This window comes from Panicum hallii, chromosome 6 (assembly GCF_002211085.1).
Source record: "Panicum hallii strain FIL2 chromosome 6, PHallii_v3.1, whole genome shotgun sequence".
Lineage (NCBI taxonomy): Eukaryota > Viridiplantae > Streptophyta > Magnoliopsida > Poales > Poaceae > Panicum > Panicum hallii.
The window spans coordinates 33,958,761-33,973,982 of record NC_038047.1 but is presented as its reverse complement, the minus strand read 5'-3'; the positions used below and the strand labels follow the sequence as shown (position 1 = coordinate 33,973,982).

Below are 15,222 nucleotides of genomic sequence, written 5' to 3'. Positions count from 1 at the left end.
GCTTGAACTTGTGGCTCATCTTCTTCATTAGCTTCAACTGGTCTTACATTACCTATGGCCAAACGCTTGATTGCTTCACAAGGCGGCTTTTCTTTACCTACAACATCTAGATCAACTTGCTCTACTTGAGAGCCATTAGATTCATCAAATGTCACGTCTACCGTGATTTCAATTCTTCCGGAGGAATTACTGAAAACACGATAGGCGTGCTCGTTTGGACCATAGCCAAGAAGAAAACCTTCATCAATTTTAGGTGCAAATTTAGAGCTTCGGGGATTTTTGTTAAGTATGAAACATTTGCACCCAAATACTCTAAAGTATGACACCTTAGGCTTGTTACCGGTCAATAGCTCATATGAAGTTTTCTTGTATAGCTTGTGAAGGTAGAGGCGGTTGATGGCATGGCAAGCGGTGTTGATTGCTTCGGCCCAAAAGTTGTCCGGAGTCTTGTACTCATCAAGCATTGTTCTTGCCATGTCGATGAGTGTGCGGTTCTTCCTTTCAACCACTCCATTTTGTTGAGGGGTGTATGGTGCGGAGAACTCATGCTTGATCCCCTCTTCATCAAAGAACTCTTCTACGTTGGTGTTGCGGAACTCGGACCCATTGTCACTTCGCACTTTCTTGATAGACATCCCGAACTCTCTTTGTGCTCTTCTAATGAAGGTCTTCACCTTCCCTTGAACTTCACTCTTATCATGCACAAAAAACACCCACGTGAAGCGAGAATAGTCATCAACAATAACAAGACCATATTTGTTACCGCCAATGCTAATGTAGGCGACCGGTCCAAAGAGGTCCATGTGGATGAGCTCCAACGGACTTGTAGTGGTGACGATGTTCTTAGGTGGGTGCGGTGCGCCTACTTGTTTTCCAGCTTGGCATGCTTTACATATCCTATCTTTCTCAAATTGAACATTCGTTAGTCCAAGGATGTGTTCCCCCTTTAGAAGTTTGGCCAAGTTCCTCATCCCAACATGGGCTAGTCCGCGATGCCATAACCAACCCATGCTAGATTTTGCCACTAAACAAGTCTCAAGCTTTGCTTCACTTTTGTTGAAATCAACTAAGTAAAGCTTGCCCTTCAAACGACCCGTAAAAGCAATAGAGAAATCCTCCCTTCTAGTGGTGGTCACACCCTTATCCGTAAAGTGACAATCATAGCCCATCTCACATAATTGTGAAACGGACAGCAGATTGTAACTCAATGGATCAACATGTAAAACATTTGAAAGTGAATGCTCTTGAGTCATAGAGATTTTACCAACACCATGAATTCGTCCTTTTGAACCATCCCCAAAAATGATGTTTTCATTTGAGTCATACATTGGGGAGTATGATGAGAACATACTCTTCTCTCCGGTCATATGATGTGTGCATCCGCTGTCAAGTACCCAACTTGATCCACCGGAGGAGTATGCCTACAAAACAATTTTAGTTCCTTCTTTTAGGTCCCCAATTTACATTGGGGCCTTGAGCGTTAGCTACCAAAAACTTAGGTACTCATAGAGATCTCTTCACATATATGTTGGACTGATTTCCAACATACGTGGCAACAACTTTACCAAGGTTGTTGCGTCTCAACACATAGCTAGTAGATGTACTCTCTTGGGATGCATGGGTCTTGGACTTGTGGACATACTTGTTTCTCTTGGGCACAATTGGATTCTCCTTAACCTGTAGACGAGTGTTAGATGCCTTAGAAGCTTGCTGCTTTGGTTGAGATTGTGCCTTGACCCTGTTTTCCTTCCAAACCCCGGAGCCTCCAGGCTTCTTCCCGGAGCCTCCGCGTCCTGGAGCCTTCATGGTCTGCACAGACTGCACTTCTCCAATAGTCTCTTTCTTCTGAAAGTTGATGCAGGGCACACCATTTATAAGCTTCCTTTCACCAGTTTTGCCACCCTTCTTGTGGCCAAGAGCATCCTTGATGAATGGATGTCTTCCTTGGATGTACTTTGGCTTTTTTGCTTGCATCATCCATGCATCCACTAGCTATGATATTGTTGAGTCTTGCTATTTCCTTCTTCATAGCTTCCATATTAGCAAGGTTAGTAGCATAAGCATTTATATCAAATTTATAACATCTATCACAACCTTTGCTAGTAGAGGCACTAGAGATCTCACTTGCTTTCGGAAGATGTTTGGTGCTATCCCAAAGGATGCTATATTGCTCCTCAAGCTCCTCATTTCTGTTTTTGAGGGCGTTGTTCTTTTCTTGGAGAGCATTAAGGTTATCCTTTAGGGTAGCTTGGATAGTCTCCGCTTGGTCAAGTTCCAAGCGTAAGGCTTCCACCTCACTCCTCTCCGAAGCAAGATTCTCCTTGCAAGTGATGTAAAGTTTCTCTTGCTTGACAAGGATGGCCTGAGTCTTCTCTAGTTCCTCTACTAACTTGGCTATGAAATTTCTAGATTTTTTATCCATTTTACTAACCAAGTTATTTATTTCATCATCACTAGATTCATCACTAGAGTCTATGTCTGAGAGATCACTAGGTGGTGGGGTACTCTTAGTTTCAAGTTTAGATTGTTTTACCTTTTCTCCTTTTGCCATAAGACAAAAAGGAGTGGTGTTGTCCTCATCATCGGTTAAGTTGGTGAAGAGCCTTGGTGAAGAAGACTTGTTCTTGATAGCAATGGTTGCAATCTTCTTGCCTTCTTCTTCACTTGAGCTTTCATCATGTGAGTCCCATTCATGACCAATGTGAGCTTGACCCGAGTAACTTTGCTTCTTCTTGTTGCGGTTCTTATCTTCTCTCTTGTAACTCTTCTTTTTGTGTCTCTTTTCTTCTTCATTGTTAAGAGGACACTCGGCAATGAGATGCTCTGTGCTTCCACACTTGTAGCATGTTCTCTTCTTCTTGTTGGTAAACTTTCTCTTTGTGAACATGTAGCCTTCTCTTTTCAATACTTTCTTGTACTTCCTCATGAACAAGGCAACATCTCCAATTTCACCGGAGGACCCACTATCATCTTCATCATCACTTGAGTCACTTGATGAGACATCTACTTTAACTTTGCTTGATGCTGGTCTTGAAACACTTGAAGTAGAGGCTTTGCTTGACTTGTTTGCCTTGAGAGCTACCTCCTTGACCTTGAGATTTTCCATCTTGGTTTCAAGCTCCCCAAACTTCTTTCTTTGTTGTATTTCCATCTCCATAAGCTCATGAGTTAGAATCCTTCCAAGTACATCACTTGGAGAAAACTGCTCAAACCTCTTCTTCTCTCTAATCAATGTGACAAGTGTTGGATTCCTTGGTGCAAATGCTTCCAACATCACCTTCACTACATGATGATCCTCCAAGTCATCTCCACCCAATCCTCTAATCTTACCAACAATTACCATCAATCTATCAAACATCTCTTGAGGCTCTTCTCCTTTCTTGATCACAAACCTATTAAGTTGAGCCATCAATAGATCAATCTTGGACTTCTTCACCTTGCTAACCCCTTCATGTGCAATATGAAGAGTGTCCCAAATTTCTTTTGCTATCTCCAACCCAATCACTTTGTTGTATTCTTCCGCACTTAATGAGCTTAGAACAACACTTGTGGCTTGAGCATTGCGGTGTATGCTGCGGATGTCTCTTGGAGTGAGATTGTTGGGATCTTCTGGATCATCAAAACCTACACACACAATGTTCCACAACTCCGGGTGGAGACCGGTGAGATAAGCCTTCATCAAATGCTTCCACTTGGCAAAGTTGGTCCCATCAAATGGAGGCAACTTGCCCGTGGGAATATTTATGTGGTTGTTAGTAGGCAAAGCAATGGAATCATAATTGAAGGATACATTAGAGTAGGAATTTTTCTTGTTTAGTTTGAGAGCTCTCTTTGGAATCCTTTGCCCATAGTACTCATCATCATCATCTCCATTCTCTGACTCGCTGCTTGGTGGAGGACTTGGCTGCACCTTCTTCTTTCCTTTGCTTTTCTTCTTCTCTTTGCCCTTATTCTTTTCCTTTTTCTTGTCATCCTTGGAGGATCCCACCTTACCTATCTTGAGCCTTGAAAGCTGCTCAAGTGCTGCTGTGGGATCATCATCAGATGACTCTTGTTCCTTTTCGCTGGGAATATCTTCAAACTCCTCACTCTTGTCTCCATCTTGTGTTCCTCTAGGACTTGTCATTTCCTCACACGGTTAAGTGCTTATCACAAGGAAACCGAGCTCTGATACCAATTGAAAGGATCCAACAAGTGGCCTATAGGGGGGTGAATAGGCCTTTTTCTGAAATCAACAAACTTCACACAACTGTCAGACCGTGGAGCCTCTGGGCCAGAGCGCGGAGCCTCCTGGGGCGCGGAACCCTCGGGCTTATGCCTGGAACCTCCGGGAAACAGAGTTACAAATCGATCTACTGCAGAATTTAATGAATGAAAAATAGATCGAATGTGATACCAAGGTTCCTACGAAGTATGTCGATCTTTCTAACCAGCAGGTTGCACCAAGATGATAGAAGCTTCATAGATCGAATGCAAACCCTAAAAACAAGTGAAGAACAAGTAATAACAAGAACAATCTTAAGCACAAGTGATGCAGGGATTTTTCCCGTGGTTCGGCTTGCCACCAAGGCTGACCTACGTCCACGTTGTTGAGGCACGCCACAAAGGCTGCCGAGTCTCTTTCAACTCGACCCTCTTCTCAACCTATCACCAAAGCAATAGACCGAGAGTTTCCACTAAAACATAGGGTAATACAAACTTCCCAGTGCTCAACCACAGCGAGCTAGGAGCTACTGGGCAACCACTAGCCGTCTAGGAGCAAAGCTCCAAGAGTAAAAGACACACCAAGCAGCTAGGGTTTCTCCAAGTGCACGGGAATGGAGGAGCACGATCTTCTTGAGCTTTCTCATGGTCTCACAAGCTTAATCCCTCAAGGAATCACTGAGATTTTAGTTTAGGAGCTTGGGAGCTATGGAGTTGGGAGAGAGAGCTTCTGTTTTTCGCGAGTCTGGAGGTTGACGAAAAGAAGATGACCGTTGGGGGCGACAGGGGAGAGGTTTTTATACCTCCCATCACCCACAAAACGGTCGGGTCATTGCAGACCTCGGAACCTCCACGGTCAACCGCGGAGCCTCCACGCTTGCCAGAACAGAAACAAGTTGAGCTTTGCTGGCAATTTGTGGCTGGGAAAATTTGGTATGTGGAAGATGTTTTGTGCACTTGGTTCCATCCCTAACCACCATTAGTATCCCCCTTGATAGTACGGCTTGTCCTAACTCAAATTCAAAGTAGAAAATGAAGTAAACTAGCACTTGAGTCCTTGAAAGCCATCCATTCGAGTTGGGGGGTCTCCTCCAATGCTTAACTGTACTCATGATCAAAGATACACTGCAAGCACTTGTCAAAAGTCATTAGTCCTTTATTTGTACCGTCAACATCACCAAAACCCACTTAGGGCTTGATTGCACTTACACCGTCCTATGTCAGAGAAATCCTGGAAGCTATTATGACCTGAAAAGTCTAGACAGAGGAGAAGGTCCGCCCTTCATATTGCAGCAGGGCTTTTTCAGCTTGGGTCGATGCAGTAACGCATTCCAACATTGTCGGCCTCTCCTGTGCATCGATGGGACCTTTCTCACAGGAAAGTATAGATTGCAAATGCTGAGAGCTATTGGAGTGGATGGAAACAATCAATTGCTTCCTGTTGCTTTTGCTTTTGTTGAGAGTGAGAACACAGACAGTTGGTACTGGTTCCTGGAATGGGTTAAGCTTGCAGTCGTTCGGGATAGGGAAGATGTCTGCCTGATTTATGATCGTCACGCCGGCATACTAAGGGCAATACTAGATTTGCAGGAGGGGTGTGTGGAGACCGGAGAGCCGCCCAAGTGGCGTGATGTTCGCAGTAGGTGGTGCATGAGACACATCGGTGCAAACTTTTTCAGGCAATTCAAGAACAAGCACCTTATGGATATGTTCAAGAGACTATGCAAGGAAACAAATCAACAAAAATTTAACAAGCAGTGGCAGAAACTTGATGAACTGACCGGGAAGAAAAGAAGCGAGGACGCAACAAAAACCAGAACTGCACAGGACGAAGCAGAAGCTTTGTGTCCTTTGCTAACAGATACTGCATGTACTCGCAGAAGGTCTGGGTCAGCGGTGAAAACCTTTTCTGAATGGATTGAGAACGAACCGAAGGAGAAGTGGGCGTTGCTTTACGATACCGATGGTGCAAGGTACGGCATAATGACCACCAACTTCGCCAAGGTTTACAATTGGGTGATGCGAGGTGTTCGTGTGCTTCCACTGGTTGCAATTATGGAATTCATCGTCCGCGGGTGTACCGATTACTTTAGAGATCGGTTCACTAGAAATTAGGCATATATGCAAGATCCTGACAGATATTTGGGAAAATGATGACAGAATATATGACCAAGAAGGCAGCTAGCGCCCAGCTACACCACGTATGGCAATGTGGTACACAGGAGCTCAAGTTTGAGGTAGGTTCCAAAGACAGAGCACGACGTGGCATGAGATGTCAAACTCCTGTAAAGGAGTGCATCCTCAAGTTTGATGGAACTTGTTGTTGCTCATGCATGAGGCCAAAGTTGCTGCACATACCTTGTTCTCATGTAATGGCTGCTTGTGCGGATATTCGACATCCTGTGGATATATATATTTTCCATTACTTCAGAAAGGAGATAATTGCCAGCACCTGGCAGTATGGGATCTATGGGTTCCGTATGGTTGGATCGTTCACTGAGACAGCGAATCATGTGATATATATTCCAGATCCGAGAACAGCTCGGGTTAAGAGAGGGCGCCGTCAGACACGGCGTATTCGTAATGACATGGATGAGTCAGAGCTCCATCCGAGGATACAGCGCTGCAGTGCATGTAATCAGAGTAGACACACGTATAAACGTTGTCCAAACAATGATGCTGGGCCCAGTTCTGCTGAAGCTGGCCCTACAGGTGATGCTACAAATGGAAGACCTCCAGTTGCATCAAGGAGTGGGAGACGTCGACGATCGAGTGCTACTACGACATCAGGCATCGTTTAGTTGTAATTTTATTTCAACGTTGTTTGCTCATGTGTAATATTTGCCGCGTTGAGTTTGTATCAGACCTGCATGTGTATTTGTAATTTTAACAGATCATTATGTGTATTTGTAATATTTGCCGCATTGACTTGGCATTTGTATATTTAAACTTTTTTGTTATCATACTATTTTATTTTTAATAGATTGATGTATCGTACTATCGTAATATTTGAATTCTACGTTGCAAAATATTATCGCTTAACCATCTTCATACGAGCTTTACATACCGTAATCTTCTTCGTAAAATTGAACTAAATTCTATCAAAACCATCAAAAAACATAACCATCAAAAACCAAAATCAAAAAACCAAAAACCATCAAAAACCATAACCATCAAAAATCAAAATCAAAAAACCAAAAATAAACCAAAATAAAAAAAACCATCAAAAACCATAACCATCAAAAACCAAAAATAAACCAAAATCAAAAACTAAAAATAAACCAAAATCAAAAAACCAAAAATAATAAACCAAAATCAAAAAAGCAAAAATAAGGAACCTCCCGCCCAACGGGCGGGCGGGATGCCTCAGGGGCCTCTTCGCGAATAAGAAAAATTTCTTATTCGTGAAGAAAAAAGTTTGGAACCTCCCGCCCGTTGGTTGGGCGGGAGGTCCCCGGCCCCGTACCTCCCGCCCGATCAACGGGCGGGAGGTACCCATTTTTCGAAAACTTCCGAATCGGTACTTTTTCGAATTTAAGTTTTTTTAGCTTTTTTTAAAAAAACTCCGCTGAGCGGCCATCTGGGGTGAATTGAACGGCCATCTCCTGGAGGCTGGATCCGATCGGAGAAGACGACAACCCGCCGAACATTCTACACAAGACCAAGCGACGCAGCGCGCGCGAATCTCAGACAGGTTTCCTCGCTAGCAGCCACAAGATTCGTCTCCCCGAGCGCTCCCCGCCACTCCCGACTGCCGCTAACGGATAGCAACACCCGGGCGAGCTGAGCATCAGCAGCAGCCAGCAGCACAAAGGAACACCTGCAACAACGTTCATCTTCTTCTTCGGGTCCGAGAAGGAGCTCCCGAGGGAAAAAAAGAAAAACAAAATGCAGGCGTTCCTCTCCTCGTCGATCCCCGCCACCTCGTACTCGAGGTCGTCCTTCCTGCCGCAGCCGCCTCAGGCTCCCGCGAAGCTCGCCATCCTCCCGTTGTCGGGACCCAGGGCCGCCGCCGTCGCGAGGAGAACGGAGGCGGGGCGCCCAGCAGGCCGGTGCGTTGCGGCGTCCGCGTCCTCGTCCCCGGCCGCGACCGCCGCGGCCACGGCGGAGGTGCCCGCGGCCATGAAGGCCTGGGCGTACGACGCGTACGGGGACGCCAGCGTGCTCAAGCTCGACGAGGCCGCGGCGGTGCCGGCCGTGGGCGAGGGCCAGGTGCTCGTCAAGGTCGCCGCCGCGGCGCTCAACCCCGTCGACGCCAAGCGCCGGGCCGGCAAGTTCCAGGCCACCGACTCGCCGCTCCCGGTCCGATCGGCTCTCCTCCACGGATTGGAATTGAATTCACCGTCGCTTTCGCTCGCTCCAATTCTCATGCATCCGCTGACCTTGCTGGTTCATCTCATGAGCAGACCGTGCCGGGGTACGACGTGGCCGGCGTCGTCGTGAAGGTGGGCGGCGGGGTTAAGGGCCTCAAGGAAGGCGACGAGGTGTACGGCATGATCAGCGAGAAGCCCCTGGAAGGGCCCAAGCAGTCCGGCTCGCTGGCCGAGTACACCGCCGTCGAGGAGAAGCTGCTGGCGCTCAAGCCCAAGGGCCTCGACTTCGCGCAGGCCGCCGGCCTGCCGCTTGCCATCCTCACCGCCAACGAGGGCCTCGAGAGGGCGGGGCTCGCCGCCGGCAAGTCCGTCCTCGTCCTCGGCGGCGCCGGTGGCGTCGGGTCCCTTGCCATCCAGGTCAGACACCGACGATCGCCGCTGCTGGATCGGAGTTGTGGGTACTGAACTGAACTTTCTGACACGATGCTGCTCTTGATGTGGAACGAAGCTGGCGAAGCAAGTCTACGGCGCGTCGAAGGTGGGCGCCACGGCCAGCACCAAGAAGATCGAACTGCTCAAGAGCCTGGGTGCCGACGTCGCCATTGACTACACCAAGGAGAACTTCGAAGAGCTGCCGGACATGTACGACGTCGTCTTCGACGCAGTTGGTAAGAATGCCCTCAGAAAACCTGACACAACCTGACCAAGTGAGATGTAGCCCTCGGTTGAGCAATCTGCCCTGCATTTTTTTTTCGTGGTTTCAGGTCAGGGCGACAAGGCTGTGAAGGTGGTGAAGGAAGGCGGCAGCGTGGTGGTCCTCACCGGCGCCGTCACCCCACCAGGGTTCCGGTTCGTGGTCTCCTCCAACGGCTCCACCTTGGAGAAGCTCAACCCCTACCTCGAGTCCGGAAAGGTGAAGCCGCTCATCGACCCGACCGGGCCATTCCCCTTCTCGCAGGTTGTGGAGGCTTTCTCCTACCTTGAGACCGGAAGAGCAACCGGCAAAGTCGTTATTTTTCCCGTCCCTTGAGAGCTGTAGACTGCAGAGAGTTTGTTCACTGGCCATTTGAGTGCCGGCCTGAGATTCTCGAGTGTCAAATAGTCTAAAGGGACGTTTATTTCAGCACAGTCCATAGAATTACAAAGAGGTGTACCTTGTGCTCATTGCTGAGCCACTTCTCAAGGTTCCAGTCTCTGTGTGAAACAGATAAATACAGTAAGGTCCCTCTGTTGTTACATGAGTATTCTATAGCTATGAAATTGCTGATCCTCGATGATTGGTTGTCTCGCTCACTGATGAAGGGCTGAAAAAGTTTATTGCTTCGGGGACAACCTGATTGGGCAAATTGCAAATGCCATCCGGCGTGCGGCGAACGCCAATGAAAATCGCTCATCCTCAGTTAGCTCCCTTTCTATTACCTTGACAACGGTTGGGTCCTGCAATGAGATACCAACATCTTTTACTGTCTGCTTGCTGGCTAAAGCATAGACTACTGATTCCACAGTTTCTACACTACTAACTCAAAAGAAAAGGCATGTATGGTTCAATGATGGAGCGAAACTGAGAGAATGTGCCTAAATTGCAAATGAACAGGCAGGTGGCATAGCTATAAGCTCAATCAGAGCCACTGAAGCCAGAGGATTTACATACCCTTATATGTAGCTGGCTAGGAGCAGGACGAATATGTGCAATGTCACCAACTCTGATCACGTTGTTGACATTCCCATGTTCATCTGTTTCTGCTGGCAATGCAGTCGAATGCCTCCACTGGCCCCCAACTATGAACTTGTAGTAGTACCTGAATGAGTAGGGGATTAGTTTCAGTTAACTCCATAACCATCAGCATTACACATATATTAACAAATGTTTCAAGAAAGAACAAATAAATGACAACTTACTTTCCATGTCGAAGTCGAACTTCAGCCTCATATCTTGACCCACCCTTGTGGCTGCACTTTATTTTGTCTTTCCAGTTACTTGTAAAATCCCCAACCAATTCTACATCCTCACCCTGGAGTAATTGATTTGTCAAAACATATCGTGAATTATCACAGTGAATTGAAGAAAGGAATTTTCATGTCAAACACTCACTCAGTAACACTTCTGCACCGAAGGAACTTACCTCCCGACCACTATTCCAAACAAAACATACTGAATGTGTGGGACTACCATCGTGCCTTCCATTTTCAACTAAAGCAATAAGATCCCAAGTTGCCCAAACAATTGCAGCTCTGCATGTTAAACAAATCCCTTAGTTCCAAACTGATAATCATAACAACTGCAATAGCAATTACAGTAGGCTGCTCTTTGAATTAGTATCAAATCAGTTATCAAATATAACTTTTCTCAACAATAGTTACCTGTCAGGCCTACAAGAGTGCAAACCAGTGATGAATTTATGAGCAATATGGAGAGGTGTATCTTGAACCCAGTGTAAGTATGATATCACACATGCTGGTGATCTATCATATCCGGTGGTACAAGTCACATATATACGGTAGTTCTTCCTTATAAGGCGCAACAGAAGACCAACACAGAAAGGAAGCTTCTTCCTAAGGTCCATGGAATCCACCTCTCTGAAAAAAAATCCACCATCGACAGTTTAGTGAATATTGGATTGCAGAAAAGGGTTTTAGGGTTTCCTATCATATCTAAGGACCAAGAAAGAATTTCACCAAAAGTCCATTAGAACCTCCTTCTGTTCAAATAAGAATTAAGGTGAAACTGGATGAGCTTGCAAGCTTGAAAGAAATAGTACACATAGAAATAACAGTGAGCAATAAATACTACAGTGGTGAAAATATCAACTAGACTATTGTGTGTGTAGATAAACAATAATTCTAACCTATGAGAAACTAAAGCTTGTTTGGCAATCAAACGATGTTTTCTTTAACTAGACAGTAAGGGTCACATAAACAATTAACAGTAATCGAAAAGAAAGCTACTGCGGTTATTCAGATAAAGCTACAGCTGGTTCAATGTAACTGTTGCAAAGATCAAGAATCAAACTTAAACTATCTTCAAAACAGAGTGAACTACAGCATACCGTATAGGATAGTTAACCATCAAGATGTTATTCTCGCGACAAGAATTGTTGATTGCCTCAGAATTGATTCCCCAATTAACACGCTCACTTTCACTTTGGAAATTCAGAACAGCAGTAATACCCTGAAGCCTTTTGAAGTATCAGAAACTTAACTGGATAATAAACAAAAAGAATGTATAATTGCAACAAATCAAATCATCAATCTGACAAATTTGCTTATTGCATATGTCAAGAACCTACCACAGTTTCTGATAGCATCTTCACATCTCTCTCTGTTTGTATGCATGATCCAACAAATATTTGTTCAGTAATCTGTCAAAGACACCATAAAAAATAAATGGCATCATTATCGATACTTACTGATAAAGTAATCTTGATTCCTGAGCTGCTTAAAGCATATTGACGCGCCCTTATAGAGGTACATATCATGCAAAGAAAAACAATAAAGAGCGCACACAAGCAGTCATCCCTACCTTACTGAATTGCATACCAAGTGAATGATTGTAGTATAGTTCACCTTTAGCACGGTCTAGTGCTTTAATGTACTCCTCCAAAGGAAAGCTACCATGCGCCCATTCAGCATTGGCATCATCTTCATCAGAATATAAACCAACAATCTCACTGATGCGATTTGAAAGGTTAGTGCTGCTCTGATTGAATCCACCTTTCTCACTCGACAGAAAAGACCATCCTTGAGAACTTAGCAACCTTGGGGAGAATATAGCAAAACCAGATTTCCCGTCCCCCCTGGAAGACTCATTCAGCTTTGTGGACAAAAGACCACTGTTCCAGGAAGCAACAGCGACCCGCCCTCTGTTAAATAGGATGTGGTAATCTTCATTTTGGTGTAACTGATGGATCGGAAAAGGAGCAAATGGTCTCTCAAGGACAAGGCTGCATGGTCCTGACTTGTCCCTCAGCGCAATCCTGGATAGAAGTTAAAAGAACATATGAGCAAAGTGTAACCATATAGTGTTATGACCGGCATCACATACCAGCGCCGCGGCAAGCGTCAGCGCAGCTAGAGGCCCGAGGTGCACGGCGCACGGAATCAGCTTGTCAGCTAGTTGTTAGGATATTTGGGTTCTTGATAAACACTCATATTGGTTTGTTAGGATATTTGTTAGCAGGTTAGCTCGTGGTTTGTTAGGAGTGCTTGGGCTATAAATAGCCAAACAATTGCATCTGTTATCTTTAAGCAAGAATCAACAAGTTGTTGCTTCTTTGCAACCCTAGCATCTACGTTTCCATCTCTCTCTCTCTCTCGCCGGGCGACAACACGGCACCACCTCGCCGCCGGGGGTTCAAGCCCCGGCCTCTCGTCACGCACCGCTACACCCTTCGCAACATCCCCAGCTCTATCATATAGTAGTTCCATCACACATTTAAATCGTGTTTATGAATTTTTCTACACTAAGAATTTCCTGAGCTAAGTGCATCTCAGGACATTGTCACAATAGTTTAACAAAAGTGTTGAACTACTGATGTCTTGACTTTGAGGAAGGTGCTTCTCCAATGGTAAATACTTCCTGAAGGAATTGATGAGGGCTTGGTTACCCAACTGCTACAGTACTAAGGATTTATTTGCTTCAGTATTTGGGAAAGCACAGAGCTGAAACTTGTTGTTCAGTGCATTGCAATACTACTGTGTGCCATGAATTTTTTTTGCTGTAAATGATTTAACATTTCAACTGAGCCATTGAAACAGTCTTAAATCATTAGTTCCAAGTACATTTTAAGGCTCCTTTGGAACATAGGAATTTCTCTACGGCATTATCAAAACCTTATAGCATAATAGTTCCAGTTTGAAATAGCAGAGGCAACAAACTAACACAAGTAGCAAAAGCACCTCCGATCCCAAACAAACTTATATAACACACTGACGGAAGGCGATACGGAGGGATCACCCCCTAAATTTAAAATTGACCCTTGTGTATGGACGAATGAAACATAACGACATTACTGGTGCCGTACTCCGTGTCACCTAGGTCTTTGATGGTGACGAGGCCCTGTTCGCTGGCGCCCGCCTTCTTGAGCGTGTCGCCGACCATGATGATTCTGGACTTCTCGGCGTTCCCCTGCGCCACATGCAGCAACCGCAAGTCAGTCGGGTCGGTCAGTCACTCGCCCGCCGAAGGCTCTCTCCCCGCCCACCCGGGGCCGGGAAGGACTTCCCACCGCGCGCTTACCCCTTTCCTGAGCGAGTGGACAAAGACGCGGCCGTCGACGCCGAGCGCGAAGCGGACGCCGAGGGGGCGGTCGACGGCGACCATGTACTCGTTGAGCCGCATCGCCCCCGCGGGCCCGCCCGCGCCCGGGTCCGCCCCTTCCGCCGCCGCCGCCGCCGCGACGCGGAGCCTCCTCCACCTCCGCCCCCTCCTGCAGGAGACGGAGGAGTGCGCGCGGGCCCTGGGTGGCGCCCGCGGGCCCGCCGATCCGGCGCCGGCGCCGCCGCCGCAGCCTCGGGCGGCGGCGGCCGTAATGGTGAGGGCCGGTGGGGTGAGGAGGAGCAGGTGGGGCGCCATGGGTGCGGAGCGGGATGGGGATCGGGTCCGCGGCGACGGTGAGAGCGGTGCACGGCAGCACGGAGGAATGGCGGGCACGGGATCAGAGGCGGAGTGGAGTGTGGGGGGGTGTGGGGATGGGAAGTGTGTGGAACGGAACCGGAACTGGGAGGCGGAGGCGTTTGGGAGTTTGCGCGGGCGTTTGGGGGGGGGGGGGGGTGGGAGTGGGAGTGGGACCCACGCCGCGGTGCAGTTAGTTTTGATATTTTTTTCCACCCCGCTCGGGCTCCTCACTGACTCGCGGGCCCGCTCCACGCGAGCTTCACGTGACGTTGCGCTCCAGCGAGCGCTGCTGCTTTTTTTTTGGCAAAGCTTTGTTTTGCTATTTATTACTCGTACAAATTTTTGATCGGATAAGAAGTGCTTTTGGTGTGCCGTGACTGTGGATTAGCACAGCACAAAAGAAGGAATCTGCAAATAAACATGTTTACGGGATATTTCTGTTATGCACATCATGTGCCATGTGGATGATAGCTGATGTGATGGGTACATGATAGCTCATGCCTGATGATAAGACTTCTGAGAAGAGAATTGATTGGAATGCTTGTGACAAGGATAGGGTTGGAAAAATTGCTTATGGTTCACAGCTAGCTCGGCTCGACTCGATCCAATTCATAACGAGCCGAGCAAAATTTTATGCTCGTCAGTATAACGAGCAAGTAGGAGTCAACTCGTGAGCCTAACGAGCTACGCCTCCATATTATCTAGAAGCCCAAATTTGTGACCTAATAGGTCCAACTTGGTCAAATCCCCAACCTCCTCACTCCAGGTCCCAATCCGCTCCCGCACGGGCGCACGGCCGCATCCGCACCCGCACCTGCCGCCCTTTGCCTGGCCCCTGATGGCCAAGCCCTCCGTACGGGCGCACGACCGCACCTGCACTAGCCGCTCCCTCCCCGACGGCCAAGACCTGCCGCCCTTCACCCAGCCCCACAAACCAGCTCCCTCCCTACCGCTGTGCCCCGAGGCCCTGCCGTCGTGCCCCTGCCCGTCGATGGCCTTGCCTGGCAGCAGATCCACTTATCGATGGGCCGTTCCTGATCTCCGAAGGCAACTACCTCCTGCGTTGCCGCGACCCTGACCCCTGCCCCGTGC

The 15,222-nt window shown here is 47.3% G+C and overlaps 3 protein-coding genes across 4 annotated transcripts; 1 reads left to right on the top strand and 2 right to left on the bottom strand.

The window, feature by feature from the left end:
- Positions 1–1,503: 1,503 nt before the first annotated feature.
- On the bottom strand, positions 1,504–4,126 carry LOC112898224. The gene is made up of 3 exons (XM_025966591.1): positions 3,994–4,126; positions 1,955–3,624; positions 1,504–1,845 (listed from the first exon to the last, which is right to left on the bottom strand). The coding sequence occupies exons 1-3, from the start codon at positions 4,124–4,126 to the stop codon at positions 1,504–1,506; spliced, it is 2,145 nt and encodes a 714-aa protein (XP_025822376.1).
- Positions 4,127–7,983: 3,857 nt separating this feature from the next.
- Positions 7,984–9,754, top strand: LOC112896679 (2-methylene-furan-3-one reductase). The gene is made up of 4 exons (XM_025964749.1): positions 7,984–8,505; positions 8,610–8,933; positions 9,025–9,184; positions 9,281–9,754. Exons 1-4 carry the CDS (start codon positions 8,092–8,094, stop codon positions 9,544–9,546), a joined length of 1,164 nt encoding a protein of 387 aa, XP_025820534.1. The 5' UTR covers positions 7,984–8,091; the 3' UTR covers positions 9,547–9,754.
- On the bottom strand, positions 9,609–14,239 carry LOC112896678 (phosphoglucan phosphatase LSF1, chloroplastic). Of its 2 annotated transcripts, XM_025964748.1 has the most exons (10): positions 13,753–14,233; positions 13,538–13,641; positions 12,037–12,490; positions 11,804–11,875; positions 11,564–11,685; positions 10,878–11,093; positions 10,640–10,748; positions 10,416–10,528; positions 10,168–10,315; positions 9,609–9,953 (listed from the first exon to the last, which is right to left on the bottom strand). In XM_025964748.1, exons 1-10 carry the CDS (start codon positions 14,086–14,088, stop codon positions 9,831–9,833), a joined length of 1,797 nt encoding a protein of 598 aa, XP_025820533.1. In that variant the 5' UTR covers positions 14,089–14,233; the 3' UTR covers positions 9,609–9,830. The 2 variants fall into 2 exon arrangements, 1 of the variants encoding a protein (XP_025820533.1); XR_003229534.1 differs by lacking the exon at positions 9,609–9,953 and having other exon boundaries at positions 10,287–10,315; positions 10,609–10,748; positions 13,753–14,239.
- Positions 14,240–15,222: the final 983 nt, after the last annotated feature.